The sequence below is a fragment of the Monodon monoceros genome, unplaced genomic scaffold, assembly GCF_005190385.1.
Source record: "Monodon monoceros isolate NGI ecotype Baffin Bay Population unplaced genomic scaffold, NGI_Narwhal_1 Super_Scaffold_11, whole genome shotgun sequence".
NCBI classification, from domain to species: Eukaryota; Metazoa; Chordata; class Mammalia; order Artiodactyla; family Monodontidae; genus Monodon; species Monodon monoceros.
In genome coordinates, this window is record NW_021703767.1 from 95,999,842 (window position 1) to 96,024,125 (window position 24,284).

The 24,284-nt window shown below is 42.3% G+C and overlaps 1 protein-coding gene across 1 annotated transcript; it reads left to right on the forward strand.

Annotated features, from left to right (window-relative positions):
- The first annotated feature begins 1,864 nt into the window (after positions 1 to 1,864).
- LRRC31 (leucine rich repeat containing 31) lies at positions 1,865 to 24,284 on the forward strand. The gene is made up of 8 exons (XM_029213735.1): positions 1,865 to 2,048; positions 8,003 to 8,103; positions 10,013 to 10,184; positions 12,855 to 13,019; positions 13,239 to 13,406; positions 14,190 to 14,354; positions 18,787 to 18,954; positions 23,929 to 24,284. Exons 1-8 carry the CDS (start codon positions 1,865 to 1,867, stop codon positions 24,282 to 24,284), a joined length of 1,479 nt encoding a protein of 492 aa, XP_029069568.1.

Consider the following 24,284-nt stretch of genomic DNA (forward strand, 5'->3'; position numbering starts at 1 on the left):
CTCCCGATCACTCGAGTCCTGTGTACTTTCTGACCTTCCCTGGCTCCCTGGTCTTTCCCATCCTGCTCTGTGGTGTACTTACCTGCACATAGAACCCAGCAGGGCCTCACCAGCTGGGTGGGGTTTCACTTGGGGGAATTACCACATCCTGGAGCGCCATCCAGCAGTGTTTTCTTAAGACGTGGGAGATGGAGTCACAGCAACTTGGGGGGGAAAAGTAAAAGCATTTACTGTGATGGCTCTCCAAAGAATAGCAGTGTATAAACCTCCCAAAGGTGAAAATGAGTGAAACTGACCATAGAGGTAAGTCTTGGGTGGGAGCCAGGGGACCAGTGAAAGGAAAAGCGCCCCCGGGGTGACGGTGGAATCAGGATGGGGCAGTCAGGGCAGCAGGCTGTGGCTGGATTCACAAGCTGAAGGTCTCTCTTTCCCACCCACCCTACTGAGGCTCGGTCAGCTACGGGGCTGTGGCTGGGACACCTGTCTGGTTCCATTGCTGTCTGTTCCTGCGTGAACCTGGTGGGCCGGATCCTGCTTCTAGGTTGGAGAAAAAAAAAAAAGGATGCCCAGTTGTGACTTCTAAAATAGTACTCCGGGTATATGGAACATTCCATCCCCCAAGCAGGGAGGTGGGCTCTGCAAAGTCATTTTGAGGATCCCCTTGTGCAAAATGTTTCTTGAACCATTCTGGAACATTGTAAGACCTATTTTATAGGGAGGAAGCCATGAACATTGTAACTTTAAGAATACCTATTAGGCCCTAGCCTAAGGACAGAATCTAAATTTTATTAACAGAATCTAAAATTCCATTTATAGTTTCATCCCTTTAAGTCTTGAACCCTCCCTTAAAATGTAAGCAAATCCCCGAAGGGATTCATAGATTGACCCTTATGAATCTTGAGCCTCAAATCATACCAGAACTACCCCTAACCTCCATCCTCCATTCTTGCTCCAGGCAAACCAGGATTCACTCCTAGAGGCAACCCCAGGCTCCTTTAGATCTTCATACCTGGAAGTTTCTGAGCCTGATTTTTCTTCCTGGGACACTTCCCTCTCTCTCCTCCTTTTAGCTACCTCAGTTCTTCAAAACCCAGGCGATGCCACTCATTGTTCAAAGGCTGTGCTCCAAGACAGGCTTGGTCCAACTGTGGGTTCCCTGACTACGTGGGTCTCTCCTCCCTGACAGCCCTTGCTCCAGTGTAACCATCTTTCCACCAGGTTAAGACTTCAGTGACATGAGCTGTGTCTTGTTTATCATTGAATCTCTTAGCATCGAGAACAGTGAGTTCTGTTTATGGAGTGAATTAATTCTTTACTGCCAATGTGTTTTTATGGGGTGTGGGTGAAGGGCTGCAGTAGAGAAGGTGAGAATGCCAAGAGAAAAAGAAACGGTAAGCCAAGAGATGCGACTGGGGTCCCTGGAAGCAGACTCCTCTGGCCCTTCGCAAAACTGTCGCCCAGACAGCTCAGAGGCATGCCAAGTGCTCTGACGCTCTCTCTCCTGGAAGGTAACTTTAACTGACTGTTGAAATTTTAAAAGTATTGACACATTTAATGCACTTGCCAAAGTGGTGTTTAATGAATTGTATCTCACAATAAAATAGGGCCAAGTTTAAAACTCAAATTTGCTTTGGATTTCTATCTGCTATCATCTGTTACTTCCAGGATCCTGGGTTGCATCATTCTTATTTTTATGTTAAACACTACCAGCAAGAAAAACAGAAAGTAAGGGGGAAATAAAGACAGGTGTAGGGAAGTTAGGATTTCACACAGGCTTGACAGACTCTTGTTTTCTTCTGAAATCCTAGAAAACAGAAAACCACAGGAAGATGGCTTATTGAGAAAGACCCCCTTCAACTTGTCCATGAGTCAAACAGGGAACAAGAGTTCCTCAGATGGAGAAACTAAACCCCAGACTTTATTTGTCAACAAATGCATCAGGGGGTCAAAATTCAGGTCCCCCAAAGCTGAAAACAGAAAAGAGAGCAATGACCTTAAAACAACTGCTTTTCGACCCAGCGACGAGACACCGAAACCTAATATGATGAGTCTGTTCTAAACATTTATTTTGTTAAATGCTTTAAATAATTTGCTCATTTTACTTTTTTGTTTTGGCCATGCCACACGGCTTGCGGGACCTCAACCAGCAGCGGAAGCGTGGAGTCCTAACCACTGGACCGCCAGGGAATTCCCCTCACTTTCCTTTTAAATTATCAAAAGTAATATGTTGCAGAAAGGTTTAGAGAAAACTACCCTATTTCCTTTCATTCTAACACAAATGGTCATTTCTTCAAGATTCTTTTCAGCCTTTTATTCGTATACATGCATTTATGGTCAACCAACCAGTCAAACACTGAGTGTCTGTGCCAATCCCTGTTATTAGAAGGACAGCCATGAAAAAGAGAACATTTGCGTACATAAACAACCAAAAGCAGATATAATTTCAGTGTGATAAGTCATATGAAGACAAAGTAGGCTGAGAAGACAGAGAATGATGGGCTGGGGGTGCTATTTTAGATGTGGTTGGAAGGAAGGAGCCTCCGATTTGGTGGCATTTGAGCCAAGATCTGAAAGTCAGCCACGTAGAATGAATGAAGCCAGCTGCACAGGTATTTGTGGGAGTAGTTTTCCAGGCAAAGGGATATGTAAATGCAAAGGCCCAAGATGGGAGTGAGCCTGGAGTGCTTGAGACCAAGCCAGGGGGTTAGGCATGCTGAAGCAGGATGAGGGATGGAGAGAGGATGAGTAGTAGACCAGTCAGAGAGGTAGCTGGGGCCAAACGGACGTACTTTGTACGGTTATAAGAGCTTATAAAGCCCGCTTGATCTGACACGGAGCTGTGATCCTACTGAGACATATTATTATACTGCTCAGTTCTCATATTGTTATGTGATGTTCATATGCTAATTTTGACAGGGGCAGAATATTCCATTACATGCCTATACCATAATTACTTAAGTTCCTTTTCTGCCCTTTAGTGAATATCTTTGGCTTTCCCTCTCCCCTATTTTCTGCTTTACGCTGTTTCAGCTAATTAGCACAAATTCCCAGAACAGAGATTACAAATACAAGGGTTATGAAAATATTGCCAAATCTCTCTCTAGAGTTATGTCATATACAATGCCATCACTATATTATTAGATTAAATGTATTTTTAAAACACTTTAAACTTTTTATGCAAACATATACAAAAGAAGAGAGAACAGTATGAGTCCCCAAGACCACCTCCCTCTAACAATTACCAATCCACGGCCAGTCTTGTTTCATTTAAACCTACCCTCATGTCCGTCAGATTATTTGCACCAAATACCAAAAATATCATTTTACCTGTAAGCAGATTGAATGCATTTTTGGAAGTAGAAAATTAAGAAGTCTACCTTTAAAAGAGGGCAGTCAGAAAGTTGTTGATATTTGTTCTAAAGTATGATTTGGAGCTTCAGGAACATGGTTCATGGATACCCATAACCATGATTAAATTAACCGTGCAAGACCCGTCAGCTGGTTATCCCAGCTGGGCAGCACCATGCATGGCTTCTCCATTTCCATTTCTCCCCAAGTCCAGTGGCCCCTGGAGTCATGTGAATTCTGTCCTCCAAACAGCTCTGGGACCTCGTTCCTCTTTTCCGCTGCTGTCCTGGCTTTCATCGTCTCTTGCCTGGACCACTGCCACAGCTTTCTCCCTGGTTTCTCTACTCCCGGTCTGTGGCCAGCCTGTCCTCCACACTGCTACCGGGTGCTCTTTCTAAACCACAGATACTGTGGTGTCTCTCGCCGGTTTAAAATCCTTCACTGAGTCTTTCCTGCCTTGAAGAGAAAGTCTATACTCTCAAGCATGGTCTTCAAGGTGTTTGTGATCAGTTGAATATCTCTTCACAACTTCTGCCTTCCCCCCAATCTTATGTTCATCCTCTACTCCTGACATTCTGACTGACTCTCTCCTGAACTGGCCACATTCCCCCGAAGTGGGTACCTGTGCCTAGAAAGACCTTGCCTTGTGGCATCCTCCCTCTGCACCCCTCCCCCATTTATCCCTCCCTCATGTCCACCCACCTGGCTGACTTTCACTCACACTTTAAGGTGCAATTTATCCACCACGTTCACCTGGAAGCTTCCCAAGACGCACCCACTGGACTTTGGACCCTCTGTGGCTTTGTCTGTCTGCTCCATCAGACAGGTAGCTCCTTGGCAACAGGAACTTGTTACCTTGGTTCCCTATACAGCATCACCCATGTTAAAAACATGTAAAAATGTTTTACGAAAGCATCGGGATTCTTGGTTGTAAACAACGGAAACAAGCCCCTACAGGTTTAGCTTGGAAAGGAACCTAATGAGAAGATACTGCTTGGCTCACAGAATCACCTGGAGAAGCAAGAGCTCGGTTCAGCAGTAAAGCCGCCAGAAAAAGCCCCGAGTCACTCCATGGAGCTGCTTATGTGTGGTCACTTTGCACTCTCCATGGAGTGCCAGCCCTCCCTCCTCAGCCAACCTGTAGCAGCTCTGACTCGTCTGTTTTATATAATGAGGTATGACATAAGATACTTTTTGAAGGAAGGGGTTTATACATTTAAAAAAAAGAAATATATGGCCTGTAAGGAGATGTCCAGGAGCCTCATAAATTGGTACTCATATTTATACTTAGGTGGTTTGATAAAGATTTGTCATCTTGATTTATTTTGGTTATTGAGGAACTGTAAAAGTAACATTCATTCATTCGTTCAGTTATTTGCGCATTCAACAAATGTTTACAAAGTACCTCTGATATAAAAGGCATTGCAGAGTCCCATTTTCCTGGGAGGCCTCAGTAACTTTAAGTCACTATGCTCCTGAGAAATGAACCGGGAAGGAATTATAATTTCCATTTTATAGATGAGTAAACCAAGGCTCAGAGAAGTTAAGTGACTTGCTTACCTGATGGACCCACGAGTTGAACCAGGTTTTCCAATGGTGCTGCCTTGGACTTGCCAATCATATAAATATTACAGAGCGCCCAAGTAGGCTGTGGTCTGAGAAGAGATTTCTGAATCTGTCAACTGGTTGATTGGTGGACCGCACCCCCCACCAGCCTGCAAATCTTGTAGCTGCTCAGCCTTGAGACCAAAGAAAAAGCCTGGAGACAACAACAGAGACATCAAAGCTCATTGGTTAAGGGGCATCTTACACAAAGGTCCTGGAGCAACACTCCTTCCATGGATGGCCGGCAGCAGACAGGACATGGCAACAACCTCCACTACTTGGTGGAGAAGGAGGCTACCATTTATAGGCGGAATTGACATCACGTGGGCTTATTAGTTGCCAGGGAAACCAGGGCTGGGGCAGGGGGCAAGCATGCAGGCAGTTACTGATGAAGCCCAGTAATTAAGAGGATTGGAGAGTCATGTGAGTGAAGCAGGGCCTGGTGGAACAGAGGATGGACGGAGAGCAAGAGAACAGCCATCTTGAATGGCCTGACCATACATAGGTCATTGGTGGTGACCCCTGAGAAACAATTTATTTGGCTAGGCCAGTGTGGCAACCAGAATGTAGAGGGTTGATGGGTAACTGTGGTGAAGAAGTGGGGTCAGCAAATACAAACCATTCTTTCCAAACATTTGACAGTAAAGGAAATGATTGACAGAACAGTGGCTTGAGGAGAAAACAAAGAAAAAGAAGGTTTGGTGAGGCTGGAACTTGAGCATGACTGTAGGTTGAGCCTATGGAGATAAAAAGCTAAAAAACAAAAGAGAGAGCAATAAGATACAGTGCAGAGAAAATTTTTTTAAGAACAAAAATTATAAAAAGCACCTGCACATAATGGGCTTTGGAGTCGATTGCTCTGGGTTCAAATTCTGCCTCTGCTGCTTACTACTTAACAGTCTCTCTGAGTCTCAGTTTCCAAATCTATGAAACAGTGTAATTGTGACTCTGCATTAAGTTTACACAAAATGCCCTGTACTCACATCCTCCATCCACAACTCCCCTCACCCAAAATTAGGGTTGCCAGAAAAAATACACACAATATTTGGGACATACTTTTACTAAACAATGATTCCTTGTTTACCTGAAGTTTAAGTTTAATCGGACGTGCTATTTTTATTTTTCCTAAATCTGGCAACCCTACCCAAAACAAAATACCTTGTATCCAATGTACCATAATAAAAATTGAAGGCCAAAATGAAGAGGTAAATGGTAGGTGGATGATGCTGCCTCCTACTGGTAGAATGTGACAACACCAACTATCCCCACAAAGATGTACAGCCTGTAGGTGGTTTTCTTAAAAATAGCAAGCCACCAAGAAAACAAAACAAAACAAAGCAACAAAACAAAACAAAACAAAAATAGCAAGCCACCAGACACACTGTGGAGGAGAGGGGGAATTTTTATTATCCTGCTAATATTTTAGTCTAAATTTACTACTACTGTAATACCATCATCTTTTCATTTCCACTGGTACTAATATATTTCTTTTTTGCTATGTGGTTGTATACATTTTGTCAGGGGTAGTAGAATATTACTGCACATTCAGAATTTATGCTTTCCTATTGGATTCCAGTAAACTCTTTGCATGTGTTTTAAACTGTGCATTTTCACTTACAAAACCTCTTTAAAGTCACTGTCAATACATGCCTATTCATTTTTCCTCACAAAAGTATGATGTGTTTCACATGTGTCTTAAATGTTGACACATTCAGTAGGTAAAGCCCTGGTACATAGTAGGCACTCAATAAAATCATAGCTTTTTATTTTTATTTATTTAACTTTTAAAAATTGTAGTGATAGGCTTCCCTGGTGGCGCAGTGGTTGAGAATCTACCTGCTAATGCAGGGGACACGGGTTCGAGCTCTGGTCTGGGAAGATCCCACATGCCGCGGAGCAACTAGGCCCGTGAACCACAACTACTGAGTCTGCGCGTCTGGAGCCTGTGCTCCGCAACAAGAAAGGCCGCGATGGTGAGAGGCCCATGCACCGCGATGAAGAGTGGCCCCCGCTTGCCACAACTAGAGAAAGCCCTCGCACAGAAACGAAGACCCAACACAGCCCAAAATTAATTAATTAATTATTTTTAAGAAAGTAAATCCTATTTAAAAAAAAATTGTAGTGATATCATGTAGTGTGGTATTATTACAGTGGAACTTGGTAAGGGTGCCACATAAAAAGTCTGTAATAACGAGGACACGTGAGGCTTTCTGAGTGTATTCTCTGGCAGGAGTTGAGAAAATACAAAAGCTCTCTCAGGGACTACTCTCTCCGGATGTGTCAAATGAGGGGTCTAGGAAATGAGCAGCAAGGGTTTCACTCGCTCTCTTTAGCCATCTGAGGCTCATCAGAGGTGACTGCAGTGCTTCCCCTTCCTCACCTGTCTGGTTAGGAGGCCAGTGCCTGGGCATACCCCCAGCATTGCATTCACCAAAGATGTTTGTGCATCCTTCCAGCAGCACTGTCTTAAACGTTGTAATAACAAGTTTACCTCTTTTTTTTTTTTTTTTTTTTTTTTTGCAGTACGCAGGCCTCTCACTATTGTGGCCTCTCCCATTGCGGAGCACAGGCTCCGGACGCACAGGCTCAGCGGCCGTGGCTCACAGGCCCAGCCACTCCGCGGCATGTGGTATCTTCCTGGACCGGGGCACGAACCCGTGTCCCCTGCATCGGCAGGTGGACTCTCAACCACTGCACCACCAGAGAAGCCCAAGTTTACCTCTTTGTCCAGGAGCAAAGCTCCATCTACATGCAAGAAGCCCAGGTCAGGCCAGGAAAGAAAAGCCACTGAGTTCCTCAGGCTCCTTTGTAGGAAACGGGTCACTGGAGCGGCCAGTGTTGAGCACCGACCGCAGGAACAGAGGTCAGGTTTTGTCCCCTTCTGAGGTGAGGTTTCACAAGGGATCAGTTCAGTGTTGTTGTCCGTCTTCTCACTTGTCTTATGGCGATCATTATGCATCTTTAATACACTCTGTCATTCACAGCAAATTTTTCTTTATTTTTATAATACAACTAAGACTATCACTGCAGAAGTGGAATTAAGATCCAGGATGGAGGAAAAAGCCGTTCCTGCCGAAGCTGGGCAAAAACCCTGTCGACAAGTGTCTAGATTTGAACAACTGTAGACTAACAACAGCAGATGTGAGGGAGCCAGGTCTGTATGGAGTTGACCTTGCGCAGAGGCACAGAGGGCCTTCGGGCTGGGATGAGCAGGGAAAGTGCTCGGTCCTCACTTGGTAGTCCTAGGTCTGCAGGGTGGCCCAGACAAGGAAGCGCAGATGCAACGCTATTTTTTTTTTTTAAAACAAGTTAATTGATTCTTCCTCAAGCTTCAAAGATTTGAGCCGAGTTTAAGAGGGAGGTTTGTTTGTTTTTCCTGAGCAATTTTACTTCTCTACTGATTACCTCTAGCTCCCTGAAACACACCTGTTCCTGCATAGGATGTAAACTCATCCATAAAACTGAGCCCTGCTGGGAATTTAAAGGGGCATCTCGTTATTATCTGTGGAATGAAAACTATCACTACCAGCAATTATTGCTCACACCGTTTTACAAAAAAGTGCAACTACTGTTTGTGACCCTCTAGCAGGAGTTTGGTTGCAAAGAACCATCTTCCCAACACCACTGTCACCACCTTTTTAAAAAACTCTTTTTTCAGATACCTTAAATCAAGTCTTGAATCAAATTAGGTGTGTCTACCAACAGAGGTATCAAAAGAACTGTGTTTTGAGTGAGGGGTCCTTGAGTATTTTAATTAAAATCTATGCCATTAGGGCTTCCCTGGTGGCGCAGTGGTTGAGAGTCCACCTGCCGATGCAGGGGACATGGGTTCGTGCCCCGGTCCGGGAAAATCCCACATGCCGTGGAGCGGCTGGGCCCGTGAGCCATGGTCACTGAGCCCGCGTACCGCAAAAAAAAAAAAAAAAAAAAAATCTATGCCATTATATTTGAGACAGATCTCTTACGAGGGGGCTCTAACCATGCCTGTTGATTCTCAAATGCCTATGTACATGTCAGAATCTCTTGCAGAACTTGTGGAAATGCAGGCACTTGAGTCCAACCCAAACCCACCGAATTGAAATCTTTGAGGGTGGGCCCCAGGAATCCTGTTTTTTTCCTTCTTAATGTGTTCAATAGGCTTTCATACTTTATAAAGTTAGGATCATGGTGAACAAGATGAAGTTGCTAAAGTGCTTTGAATGCTAGTAGAAAGAAAACATACTTTTTGCCCCCTAAGCATGTTTTTAGAATTTCTTCAGAATTGTGGAAGGTCAGGAATTGCTATGCCTGTAACTCTAGAAGCTCACCATGCAGCGTCTGACTGCTGCCACTATTTTAACATTCAAGACAGATGTTTAAAAGCAAGCGAGCAAAGACACTTTCACCCCCTGACTTTGGTATTTCCACTCTTAAGTCTTGTTGCTGCAGGAAACAAAGATGACCTGTGAGAATCTTGTTCGCAGAGAGTAGCTTCAATCTTCGTGAGCAATGGAGGAGACTCAGAGAAGGTTCTGGTCAGGGTTTGTGTGTCTAAACCTGCACATGTTGGCCCATGTAGGTATAACAGGAACTTTATAAGGTGGTGACACCCAGGTGATCAAGATAAGAAAGAAAAGGTAACGGTCAGTCTCAGCGGTCCTGCCAACGGAGTATTCCCCAGACCTTCAGCCTGAGGGTCCAATAGGACAACAGGGTGACGGGTGTCAGGGGGTTTTGCGGAACAAAAGGACCTGTATACACATTACAGTGACAGTGGTAGTAACAGTCCTAGCAGTAGAGTTACAATTTCCACTACAATAAAGGAGTTCTTATGAAATCTTATGGAAACACCACTGCATTTTCAGAGTGCAGTTATTTGGCAGAAATAGAAAACATCCCAAGAAATAGGTAAAGTAAATGTCACAATGTCTCCAGTTGTGTGGCTGAGAGATCCCTGCTTTGTGGAAAGTCAGCAAGTCCACCCTCCTTCTATCTGCTTACCAGAGGAACAGGCAGTGGATCCTATTTACTACAAATCACAAATTACACATGCAAATCTGTTTTTTTCTTGTGTTCACTTCTACTTGCTTTGCTGCCTTCTCTTCCAGACTTGGAAGAACTGGATATTTCCTGGAATGATTTCATAGGCAGAACCCTCCATTTACTCATGCAGCAAATGCATCTTGTCAGCAAGTTAAAAGTCCTGAGGCTGGGTAGATGCAGACTTACTGCTGATGATGTTCGAGCACTGGGTATGATGGATGCTTCCCTAAGAGATGGCTCCCCTGGAAGGATCTTTGCAGCCCAAACCCTCAGGGGCGAATTATCGGGGTCACCACCCCCTCAAGTGCCCATGGACGAGGATGAGAGCGCTGCCTGTACATGACGTGATGCTGTGTTGAGCACTTGTATACCTTCTAAGGAGCTGTGTAACCTGCACCTAGCATCGTGCTAAGCCCTGGGATAGAGAAGGGAACAGGCTGACTAAGCCTCTGTTCTCATGGAGTTTAAGTGGAGATAGTAACTGTAAAATTGGCTCACTTTGGGTCTGTTACCTCATCTGTAAATTAGAGGAGTTGGGATAGATAATAATTAAGTTCCTTTCCAATTCCAAAATAGTATTTCTCTCTTCTATTTTCCCATTCCCATTTTGAAAAAATGATCAAAACAAGATTTTTCAATTAAAAGCAATGATTTAAATAGGACTAGAACCTCAATTAAGTTAGTTTATAGTATATCAAACATTGGATAACATAGAACATAAGACAAAATTTGTCGTGCTACTAACCCAGCTGCTTTACTGGGTTACGAATGCCGGGTTATCTAGAATGCTTGCTGGCTTTAGATGCAATTAATACTTTTTCTGTCTTCTTTTTGTCTGAAGTTTCTTATTTCGATCATGTATTTTGATCATTTACATCTCTGCAAAGATTTCTGTAAAAGCAACAAAATTTATGCTAATGTCTTCTCTCTAATCCTTCCCTAGAAAATAGGGGCCAGCTGATGTTTCCTGGTTCACCCTTCCTATACCTAAGGAAAAACATTATACATCTCAGAGCTGGCCAGATCCTTTCAAATCCTAGTCCCACTCTAATTCTCTTTGTGACCATGGACAAAATATTTAACTTTCTGAGCCTCAGTTTTATTATCTCTGAAAAGGGGTGATATCCACCTCAAAATAAATTATTGTGAGCATTAGATAATTTCTGTAAAGTACCTACTACATGCTTGACACATAGTAGGCACTCAATAATTCTTTCTTTCCCTATTCCCTCATCCAAAATTACCTTTCTGTGGTTTTTCATGATCGATTTAGCCCCACTGGTTAGCAGCTGGTTATTGTGTACCAGGGTCTCAAATTTAACATACTGTTACTCAGGCATGCAAAGAAGTATAGATTATTTTCTATGACTAATCTAATCTTTTTCATGATCCACCATCCTTAAGAAACCAGGAAGTGGAATTTCTGCCCTGGGACCCACTCTAAACTCATCTGGTCCAGGAGAGAGTCTGCACCCTTGTCACTAATGTTTTGTGTCCTTTCCCCTCTCCCCGAGATTTTATCCTCTCTGGAAGGACTTCTGCATCCTCTCCACCAGGAGGGGCTATCTTATCATCCATACTCTGCTTAGCCTTAATGGCAAATGGAGTATAAGGAGAATGAATGGTTTACTGATAAGAAAATATAAATCAGGAGGCATTTCAACATTATTACACCTGTTACAATTGCTTAGTGCAAGATTGCAAATGCCTAGGCCCTCCAGTACCATATGCACTGCAGACAGTCATGTACTCTTTCTCCCTGATCCTGGGGGATGCCTCAGGGCGATACATATCCACGCCCCTTTGACTGGCCATGGCATACAAAATGACACCTGTTTATCCCTGGCTTATGATATTATAACTCCTGGAGAATTTGCATTTTAACCTGGGGCTCCTGGACTCCAAAAACCTCAAACCATGGAATAAATAACCAGTGGCAGAAGTTCCAGCCCAGTAGTGGATGGTGGAAGAGAGGCTTCTGGACACAGTGGACCTTCCAACACTCTTAACTGGTGCTAAAATTAACTCCAGACATTGAGAAAGCACATTTGTCATGTGTGTGGCTCACCATTCTGTTCTGCCCCCAAAGCAGTGAAAATTATTCCTAAGGGCTGATCTCCCCACACTTCCCCTGTTCTCTCCCAGCCTCCACTCTGTAGCCCTCAGATGTTTCCTGTGTGAAATGGTATCAGAAATGTCAAGTTTCACCCCCCTCACTGCATCCTCCTCCACCCCAAGGTTGCATCACTGTTATGAGCTGCTAGTGCCTGATGCTCTCTTACTGGTTCCTCTCTGCAGTGGTTGGATCAGTTGTATGTGATATTCTTGATGTCAAAGTGAGCTTTTCCTCTGTGGTGGCCAGTGCCTTGCTTTGCTTCTACCAATCTTCCTCTGGCCAAAATATAAACAGTGGTTATGCTGGGGAATAGTATTATGGGTGATTTAAATCTTCTTCATGTTTTATTTTCTAAGTCTTTCACACTTCTACCTCTGGCCGAGCTTCTCAGCAATGCTGATCCCTGGAGAAGGTGGATGAGAGAAAGTAGATGGATTGGTAGAAATATTTACTACCATAAAAACAATTCGGTAAAACCACCCCTACTAACAGGTGGATTTTTTTTTTTTTTTACACAATGTTTGCTTACGAGCATGGCTTCAGAACTCTGGAGGGACTAGACTTGCTGTGCCTGTACCTGTAGAAGCTCACCATGCTGGGAGTGGGCAAGAACTGGGTCCTTTTCTCCTCCCTGTTCCCTGGCATCTAACCAGTAGCTGGCCTGGCTTCAATACTCCGTAAACAATGGCTGTATTGATTTTGAAACGAATTCCCTGCTTTGCGGATTAGCGATCAACCTGATCTTTGGGCCATTTTGTATCAGGAGAAGCACTTAAAGCGCTGCCTGAACTTGAGTTGAATTTGTCCTGGAACGGTAAAGTGGGAGGAAACTTGCCTCTGATCCTCCGGACATTCCGAGAAGGGAGCAAGATACAAATGCCTGAGCTTGTGGACTACGCCCTCACGTCAGAAGATGGAGCGTTTGTGGGTAAGTGGAATTTGGAAGAGTCCTTCCCAGGAAAACATGTGAAGGCACCCATGATTGGATAGCTTGGAAATCAACGTTGGCTATGTTTTCTCTCACCCTGAATTGAAAGAGTGGTTCACTATATTCCAGGTCGCATGATGGTGTACCTCCCTCCTGCCTGCCCCATCTTTCACACCCTGCATCTTTACTGAGTTGTCTTTTGGATTTCCTTCCTTCCAGGTCAGTTGCTACTTAGGCTGCAAAACCTTGAAGTACTTGATCTTTCTATTAACAGAAACATCGGTGGCAGTCTCAACAGTATTGCTCAGGGATTAAAAAGTACCTTAAATCTGAAAGTCTTGAAGTTACATTCATGTGGATTATCACAAAAGAGTGTCAAACTACTGGGTGAGTTAGGAATGGCTAAAGTTTCTCTATAACTTTATATTATATGGAATTTTTAAGCTGTTAGGAAATACAACAAAACATAAACAGTAGTTATGTTGGGGAATAAGATTACGGGTGATTTAAATCTTCTTCATGTTTTATTGATTTTCTAAGTCTTTTACAGTAAGCATGCACTTTCATGATTACAAAAATAATCTTTTAAAACGGCTGACTCTGAAAAGGCCAGGATATTTTAGGTCTGAGAGAGACACTGTGCAAAATAAGTGTGCTACTAAAGCTGTCCATTTTTCTCTTACTTTTGAAAATGCCAGCATTATTTTATTCTTAGTAGTAGGAAGGAATTGGTACTGATAAAAAGAACAGCTTCAGTGACATCTGTAGTTAAAATTTACTCTGCTATAGAGTATCCACATTAAAGAATAGGAAATGAAATGTGTATTTATCCCTTCAACTTCTAGAGCCTGTAAAATCCTTCTCCCTTGCAGTTTGAATAAGTCTAGAATGCTATGACAGCACCAATGCTCAAGGATAGCAGGCGAAGATTCATTAGTTGAAAGATTTTGATCAAAACCATTGACGATCAATGCAGATCACAGGGAGTGTGTATTTGAAGCCATTGTCAGGTCCGAAGGGGTAGATGGTACAAAGTGGACAGTTATCCCACTGTCTGGGCTTTTGTCAACATAGTGTATGTATTGTCTCAGTCCTCCTTCTCCACACCTGCCCCCTTTCCTGCTGACCGCCTTGTAATATGTCAGAATGGGGTTCTGACCTTCTTTGTAGATGCTGCTTTTAGGTACTTGTGTGAGCTGAGGACACTAGACATTTTCTGCAACAAGGAGATGAGTGGAGGGTTTGAAGACTCCCCGGGGCTGGCCATGCTCGAGCATCTGGAGGGGCTGGATCTTCGCCAGTGCTCGCTGATGACCGACGACACGGTGTGGCTGAGTAGGTACTGCAGAGTCGAGGGAGGACTCTTGGAGCCTTGCCATGTGTTTGCAAACCTGGCAAATTTGAGATGTGCTGTTTATGAAGTTACCGGAAGGACCACATCATAAAAGTTTTGTGAATGCCCCAATATAGTATTTGGCAAATATTAAGTGCCCAGTAATTGTTAGTGAATCTAAGCTCCTCCTATACACATCTGTAAAGGATAGATGTGGCACTTGAGGGAGAAAATTTTTGAATTTATGTGGCTGTTTTGAAACGGATCTGTTACTGTTACAAAGTGTATTACAAATAGGGATGTAGAAGGAAAGCCAAAACGAAGGGTGTTGAGTCTTTCTCGCTAATCAAGTGAAGCCGAGGCACTTAGATACAAATGAAGGTACAGAAAGTCAGTGGGACGGTGCATAACGGGTGTACGCTACAACTTTACAAAGGGATACAAAGCAAAATCAGCAAAGGGAAACATGCATGGGGCAGAGTCCAGAGGAAACCAGGCCCAAGCTTGCAAGATTCCTTTCCCAGCAGAGTAACAAGGATGCACTCCGCTCCTGCAGCACGTTGTAATGTCATGGTCTGAAATGTTTCCTGGGAAGGCTCGCCTGAACCTTCCAGTCCAGGTTTTTTAGTGGGGCTTGGTCATGCAGGCACCCTCTACGAAGCACATACCAAAATTCCAGACTCACGGAAGGAAAGCTAGTGTTCAGCATAAATCATCTTATTCGTACACAGACACTGTAGGCACAACGAACCACCCTTATAAGTTAGGGAATGGTGACGACACTTCCAAATTCCAAGTTCCCAGATGTCAGCCAAGGGCCAACCTTGCCAGCAGGACTTTGTAGGGATAGTGGTCTCAGGCCTGCTAGGTTAACTCTGTTTTGTACACATGCGCAAGACTAGTGTGGTTGGATTCTGGTGCTTCCTGAGTAACAGTGAAAACAGAGCCCTTCTCTCTGGCCTTCCCTCAAGGGTTATGTCTGTTGACACTCCCTTAAAAGTGAATTGTCCTCTGGACCCAACAGGGCTATTATTAATGAAATAAAGGCATTCTATTAATAAAAAATAACAAGTAGTTATTTATTAATATCTGTTAATAAAAATAAGTACATATAATTTATCCCAAATTCTAAGAACTCTCTATTTAAGGTATTCTTGCTCTCCTTTTCATCCCAAGTATTCTGTTTGACCCACAGGGTCTTGGTCCTTGCCATGCACTGCTCCCAGCCCTCCCCCAGCACTGCTCATCTCATTGGCCACGTGTCTGGATGGGGATAAGTAGCAGGATATGTACGTCTCTTAACCTGAGGTCCACGGCTCCTCCCTTAAGAGAGTCAGTCTATAGTTATGCCTGGGCAGGGGGCTGTGAACTCCCTAAAACTGATTCCAATTCTTTTGTTGGTGGGGACTGTATGGTACATTTTTCTGGCTCCAAAGCACCTGGGATCAGACATCTGAAAGCAAATCCTGGCTCTGGCTCTCATGACCTGTGGTACTTAACAACTCTGTGCTTCAGTTTCCTTGTCTGTAAATGGAATAATAGGATCATATCTCATAGGGTTGTAAGAATTAAACGGGTTATTACATGTGAAGTTCTTGGAAATGTGCCTGGCTCATAGTAAATGCTCAATAAATGCCAGTTGTGAATATTATTATGGGGAGACAGTCTATAAATTTTACTTAAAAAGTAAATTTTGGGACTTCCCTGGCAGTCCAGTGGTTAAGACTCCACACTTCCACTGCAGGGGTGCAGGTTCCATCCCTGGTCAGGGAACTGAGATCCCACATACCACACGGTGTGGAAAAAAAAAAAAAAAGTAAATTTTATTGTAAAAGCCAGCGGTTGCCTGGAGAACCTCTGGTAAAACCCAGATTCCTTCCTGTGATCTAACAGGCCCCCTGGCGGCTCTCCCCCTTGCTCCCTGAACCCAGCCTCAGTTGGCTTCTTTCTGTTCCTTCATATCACCGAGCTCTCTCCTGCATTTGACCTTCCTGTCCTCTAGAATTCCCTACCCCCCAGTCTTTCCTGGGGAGCTCTGATTGCAGGTCTCAGTGTAAATGTCCCCTTTTAAGACAGCCTCTCTCTGAATTAGAAGTCCCTGTATCTTCCTTATAGCCTTTATCAGTATTTATAATTATGTATTTACTTGTGTGGTTTTGTAATGTTGATACTTCTCCCAGATTGTTACCCTCTTGAGGGCAGGGATTGTGTTTATTCTTCACTGCATCCTTCAAAGCACGTTTTCGGTATTAGTTAAGTAAGTCAGTAAGTAGATAGGCAGGTTAGTAGATAGACAGACAGACAGACAAATTTCTCAAAGGGGGCTATAATCCCCAAAATGCCTAGGTAAACACACACACACACACACACACACACACACACACGCCCCACATTCCACTGCTCAGACTAATGTTGTTAGGAAAATTCCACAAAAAATAAATTTGGGGACAACATGAGATTTCATAAATATACTTCCTAGATGGAAAATGTTGAATATTTTTAAATAAAATTTTGTTTTTAACTTTGTGTCTTCTGCCATCAGAAGGCACAACTCTTTTCAATTATAGCTACACAATCAATGGATCATAATCAAGTAGATATTACACAAAATTACATCATCTGACATAAATCTTTAGACAGTCCCTGACTTACAGCAGTTTGACTTCACACTTTTCGACTTTAAGGTGGTGTAAAAGCAACACACCAGTAGAAACCATACTTAGAATTTTGAATTTTGATCTTCTCCCAGCCTAGTAATATATACGTGGTGCAATACTCATGCCATCACGAGGGTAAACTTAACAATCACTCTGTACCCAGACAACCACTCTGTTTTTCACTTTCAGTATGGTATTCAATAAATTACATGAGATATTCAACATTTTAGTATAAAATAGGCTTTGTGTTAGATGACTTTGCCCAACCATGGGCTAATATAAATGTTCTGAGCATGTTTAAGTAGGCTAGGCAAAGTTATGATGATCAGAAGGTTAGGTGTATTAAATTCATTTTTTACTTAAGATATTTCAACTTATCGGGACGTAACCCCACTATAAGTCGAGGGAGACCTGTTTAATTCAATTTGAATTAAAAAGTAAATCAACAATAAAAAAAAAAGAAGTAAATACATATTTCTCTGCATCACTTTGAGAAAATAAAGTTCAATTTCTTATTGATAGGTCTCTGTACCATAGGAGTGGGAGGGTGCTCTTGTTAGATATTATAAAAAGAATATATATCTACCCTTCAAACGGATATTATTTTTTAGAAAGAAGGAAGAATAGTTTAAAATGTAATTAGTGGCTATACCTCGTGGATAAGTTGCTCTGGTTAATTTTTTTTTTTTTTTTTGCAGTACGCGGGCCTCTCACTGTTGTGGCCTCTCCCATTGCAGAGCACAGGCTCCGGACGCGCAGGCTCAACGGCCACAGCTCACGGGCCCAGCTGCTCTGCGGCACGCGGGATCTTCCCGGACCGGGGCACGAACCCGTGTCCCCTGCATCGGCAGGCGGACTCTCAACCACTGCGCCACCAGGGAAGCCCTCTGGTTAATTTTAATGTTAGCGGAAACCGAGAACTAAGCAGAAAATCTTTGAATTTCCTTTAAAAATCTTTCCAATATACACTATTTCCCTTCTTTGTCTCTGTTAACTGCAGTTAAGTAAACACAAATACATTTTGGTGTTTCAGAGTTCTAGGGAGGTTTGGCCTTGTCTCTGAATTTCAACAGCAACCAGGACATGTAAAACTAGGACACACTCTGGAAATCGTGACTAACTGTGAAAACTGTTCGTCTCTTTCTCCCTCTTAAATGTGAAGTGAAGGAAAGAAATCCCAGTCAATAGTGAATTCCATTTAATCAAGTTTTTTAAATTTTTATTTATTTATTGGCTGCGTTGGGTCTTCATTGCTGCATGTGGGCTTTCTCTAGTTGCAGTGAGCTGGGGCTACTCTTAGTTGCGGTACGCGGGCTTCTCATTGTGGTGGTTTCTCTTGTTGCGGAGCATGGGCTCTAGTCGCACAGGCTTCAGTATTTGTGGCACGGGGGCTCAGTAGTTGTGGTTCGCGGGCTCTGGAGCACAGGCTCAGTAGTTGTGGCGCATGGGCTTAGTTGCTCTGCGGCATGTGGGATCTTCCTTGACCAGGGCTTGAACCCACGTCCCCTGCATTGGCAGACAGATTCTTAACTACTGCACCACCAGGGAAGTCCCCATTTAATCAAGTTTTACTTTTCTAAAGTTTCCAACATTTCTCCCCAATAAAAATAGACAACATAAATTGAGGCCATGAATTTCAGGCAGGAGAAACGGTCTCTACAACTGTCTTAACCTCACTGATAGAAATATGTTGCCCTAGCCTAGGTTCCTCAAATTCAAGGCTTATGGCCTCTAAGGAAACCTAAATTATTGCTATTCTTATCACTGTCAATTTCAGCTGAAGCCTCCGTTCACCTCCCTGCTCTGGAAATAGTCAACCTTTCTTGGAATAAGTGTGTTGGCAGCAACCTAAAGCTGCTCCTGGAAACGCTAAAGCTTTCAACGTCCCTTCAGGTGCTGAGGCTGAGCAGCTGTTCCCTGGTGACAGAGGACGTGGCTCTTCTGGGTTTTACCTACTGGTTCCATCCAAAGCAGTCCTGGCACTCAGAGCCCAGCGTGCCTGCTCTGGCAGTCCAGGATAGGGGAGGTGGAGAAGGCAGCGAGGCCTGGTGCTAAGCCCTCTGTGCATCTTCCCTGCTCCCTGACATCTGCTTAGGAGAGAGCTTGTTAAAACAGATAAGGGCAATTCTGAAACCAAAAAGACAGTGGAGAGTGTTTCATAAAAGGAGATGGAGGAATTTCCCTGGCGGTTCAGTGGTTAGGACTCCACGCTTTCACTCCCGGGGACGAGGGTTCGAACCCTGGTTGGGGAACTAAAATCCCACAAGCCATAAGGTGCGGCCAAACATTAAAAAAAAAAAGAAGATAGACATAGATATGGTGGTGGAAGAAGGAGGATTACCTGATGTAGAATAGAAAGTTGGAACACTGGATGTGGATGGGTGAGGCTCCTTGTCCTTGAGAGGTGTGTGCATGTGTGGATTTTGTTTATGCCTGTACCCACCTTGGCTCAGCTGGGTGCAGTTTTCTGTGTTCACCTACTGTTTCCTGTGGATAAATTATGCATAAGCAAACAAGAAATTTGTGTTATGTTCACACTGTTCTCTGATATTTCAATCTAGTTGGAACAAATATGTGTTTTCAAAGCAAGTGTTATGGCCAAACACTGTAATTAGAAGATGTGGACAAATCATTGTGATTTTATTTTGCATTTCCGTAATGACGGTGAGCATATTTTTATGTGTTTATGTGTTTATCTGTGTTTATCTGTAAATTGCATATATGCCTTGGTGAAGTGTCTGTTCTAATCTTTTGCCTAATTTAAAACACTGGATAGTTTGTTTTCTTCTTAATGAGAGTTCTTTAGATTTTCTGGATACAAGTCTTTTATCAGATCTATAGCTTGCAAATATTTTCTCTCAGTCTGTAACTTGTCTTCTCAACCCCTTAACAGTATCTTTTGCACAGCACGACTTTCAGTGTTTTTTTGTTTTTTTTTTTAAATATTTATTTATTTGGCTGTGCCGGGTTTTAGTTGCCGCATGCGGGACCTTTGTTGCAGCGTGAGGGAGCTTTTAGTGTGGCATGCAGGATCTAGTTCCCTGACCAGGGATCAAACCTGGCCCGCTGCATTGGGAGTGCGGAGTCTTAACCACTGGACCACCAGGGAAGTCCCAAGACTTTCAGTTTTGATAAAGATCTATTTATCTATTGCTAATTTGATGGATAGAGCTTTCTGTGCTGCATCTTAGAACTTTTTGCAAAACCCAAGTTCTCAGGGATTTTTCCTAGATCATCTTCTAAAAGGTTTACATTTATATTTTACATTTTGACTTATTATCCATTTTGAGTATTCTTGTACAAGGCATGAGATATGGGCTGAAAATATTTTTGCATACGACAGCTCAATTATTCAAGCACCATTAATTGAAAAGACTCATTGAATTGCCTTTGCATTTTTGTCAGAAATCAATTGGCCAGTTTGTGAGGGTCTATTTTTGGTCTGTTCTGTTCCATTGGTCTATGCATCTATTCTTTTACTGATACCATACTGTCTTGATTACTAAAGCTTTATAGTAAGCCTTGAAATCAGGTAGCATGGGCATTCTGACTTTGTTCTTCTTTTTCAAAATCATTTTGGTTATTCTAGTTTCTTGACATTTCTATATAAATTTTAGCATCAGCTAGTCAATATCTACAAAAAATCCCTCTGGAATTTTGATTGGGATTGCATTGAATCTATAGGTAAATTCAGGGAGAAATGGCATTTAACTATATTGAGCACTCCTATCCATGAACACAGTATATCTCTCTTTTTGTTTAGGTCCTCTTTGATTTATTGCATTGGTGTTTTGTAGTTTCTACCATGCACATCCTGCATATACTTTGTTAAATTTATATATAAGTATTTAATTTTTTGGTGCTATTATAAATGGTACTGGTTTCTAAATTTTGATTCCCAATTGGTCATTGCTAGTATGTAGAAATACAATTGATTTTCATATATTGACATTTTATACTGAGACCTTGTTAAACTCATCTATTAGTTCTATGAGATTTTTGGTAGATGCTGTAGGATTTTCTACGTAGGCAATCATGTCATCTATAATTAGAGTCAGCTTTATTTCATCCTGTCCAGTCTCTATACCTTTTATTTCTTTTTCTTGGTTATTTAACTGGTTAGGATTTCCAGTAGGTGTTGAATGAGGTGAGAGCAGACATCCCTGCCTTGTTCTCGATATTGGGGGGAAAGCACTCAGTCTTTCCCATTAAGTATAATGTTAGCTATAGGTTTTTGTTTGTGTTTTGTAGATGTGCCCTTTATCAGGTAAAGGAATCCTAACCTGGCTAGATTTCTTATAATGAATTGAAGATGTTTTGTTGAGGATGTTTGTGGCTATGTTCACGAGAGGTAATTGCCTACTAGTTTTTTTGTAATATCTTTGTCTGGCTTTGGTATCAGGGTAATAATGACCTCAGAAAATGAGTTGGCAAGTGTTCCTGCCTCTTCTATTTCCTGGAAAGATTTTGTAGACTTGGTATTATTTTTTCATTAACTTGAAACTTTATAGAATTGACCACTGAACCTGTCTAAACTTGGAGTTTTCTTTGTGAGGAGTTTTAAATTACAAATTCAGTTTAAAAAATAGATATAGCACCATTCAGGTTATCTTTTTCTTCTTGAGTTTTGGTACTTTGTGTCTTCCAAGGAATTGGCCCATTTTACTTAGGTTGAATTTATGGAAATAAAGTTGTTTTCTTATAATCCTGTTAATGTCTCCTAATCATTTTGACTACTTCTTCTGTGACCTCCTTCCTCTTCAACCACCTGCTGGAGAAAATTCTCTGCTTTTAAAGGGCTCCTGTGAGTAGGTTAACCTCACTTGGGTCTGCGTTTCTTAAACTCAGGTGTGCCATGTAATATAACCCAATCATGGGAACGCATCATATACACAGTCCTAGGAATTAGGGTGGAAATCTTGAGGTCACCTTAGAATTCTGATTACCACAAGAGGTTTATCAATATTACCAATCTTCTCAAAGAATAAGCCTTTGGTTTGTTTTGTTTTCCTGACCTGGACACCATTAAACATATTTAAATTATTTCATTTACAGTTATTAAAATTTGCTTCTTCAATTTTTTATTTTTTTGGTCTGCATCATATTTTATTAATCATAGTTCCAGCCATTATATATTGTTTCTTAATTTTTACTACCAGGTTTTCTTCCTCAGGTCAAATTTATACTTTTACATTTTGTCAAGGGTATTTTTTGTTCTTTCAATTTTTAGTCAATGATAAGTATTGCTGTGTGTGGCTTTAAGCATTGCCACTTAACTGTTTTGATTATTTCTAATAGAAACTTTAAGAATTTGTTAATCCCTAGTAGTTTGTGTTTTATTCTTTTGTAAATAACAGCATTGGTTTTTTTCATATAGTAAGCTACAAAAATAGTATTTTCATGACCTATGATACTATTACCCAGATTTTTAAAAATATAACGCATATAAAATACTAAAATATAATAAATAGAGTACTCACATCATTGGAAAATTCAGATAGTATAGGAAAGGCAAAACAATGTCTGAGATTTGCTTTAAAATACTAAAAAACAAACAAACAAAAAGTAGGGGAAGGGGACTGGATGAGCCAAGATCAGTGTAATGAAAATAGCGTTGAAGCTGATTGATGGGAACATGGGAGCTCTCACTCCTATTCCGTCTACTTTTTATATGTTTGAAAATGTCTGTAATAGAAAATTTTCTAAAGGGAAAAAGCATGCACATTATCTTTAACACTTATCTAGGTCTTGAGGACATGGTGAGTAATGTTCCGAGACAGAAAGATAGGAAGGGACACGATCAACATGAACACCTAGGGACCAAATACAGCTGTTGAGTGTCCTGACTGGGATGATGAAAATGATGGGGATGGAGCATCCCACTTGGTGTGGAAGCCATGATGTGTGAGGAATGATTGAAGGACCAGGGCGTGTTTAGGCCTATGGGGGGACATTTGAGGGGACCCGACTGTTGTCCAACACTGCATGGTTGGCACAAGGAAGGAGCTGAGGTTCCCAGCAGGCTGAGGTGGGCAGTGGGGAAAGTCAGATAGGGCCTAGAGGCATGGCTTCCTCCCGCTGAGAGTTGCTTCCCTCTGTTGGGGCAACCTGAAGAGGGGCTTCAGGCAGAGTTGGGCTGGTCCCCAGTAGAGAAGCTGTGAGAGGGATTTCTCTCTGATCATCGATCAGGTTGAATGAGGAGCCCTCCAAGGTCCCTTCCAACTCTGAGATTCTACACACCTCATCTCTGTAATCCATTCCTGTTTTTGGTTGAAAAGGGAAGCATGTCCTGTCTGCTTTGGCTGTCTCTCCTAGCTCCTTTTCTTAGCTTCATCATTAACTGTTATTTATTGAGAGCCATTATGGGTAGTACTGTGATATGTGCTATTCAAAGGAAAACTTGATCCATGTATTAAAGTCTGTAATTGACCCATGAATTAGAAATTATCCAAGCAGATTTTGCCCATGGAAAGTGCTCAATTAAATAACTGTTCAATGAAGAATGAATAAGCAATGAATAATTAAACGGCATTAAACAGCAAGAAAACTATTCAGAAATGGTCCTGAGTTAAAGCCAGTGAGCCATCACTCTTCCCCTTCAATTAGAGAAAGTCTGCAGTAAGAGTTGGGACTCCAGTGGAGCAGAGCAGGAACTCAACAAAAAAGACACTCTTTGGAATGTGATTTGGAAAGAGAAAGAAAAATCCATTTTCAAGCTGTACATGAAATGCAGAGAGGAAATTTGTTACTACAGTAATTTCAGATGCCCTGAATAAAACTGCTAGCTAATAACATTTCATTACTAAGTATCAGTCTTGTCATTACGAATCCTGGAGCTACTGTGTTGTGTTATTGGAAGTGGGAAATGGTCACACTAGAGAGTATCCTTGGCTTTTAGCAGAGTGATTTTGTTTTTCAGCATCGGTAATCCAGACAGGTCACCTGGCCAGGCTGCGGAAGCTGGACCTGAGCTATAATGACAGCATCTGTGATGCAGAATGGACCATATTCTGCCAAAACCTGTGGCTCCTTAAAGAGTTAACCGAGCTGGATATTAGCCTTCAGCCATCAGCTTTTCAGGAGCGTGGACAATGGTTTAGACACTTGTTATGTGCCGTGACCAAACTTCCTGAGATCACCGAGATAAGAATGAAGAGGTGGGTCCTCCCAGCCTCACAAGAGGAAGAACTAGAAGGCTTTGACCAAGATCACAAAAGCAGCATTCACTTTGACCATGGTGGGTTTCAGGAAGCTGACTTCTCAAGGCTCAACTAA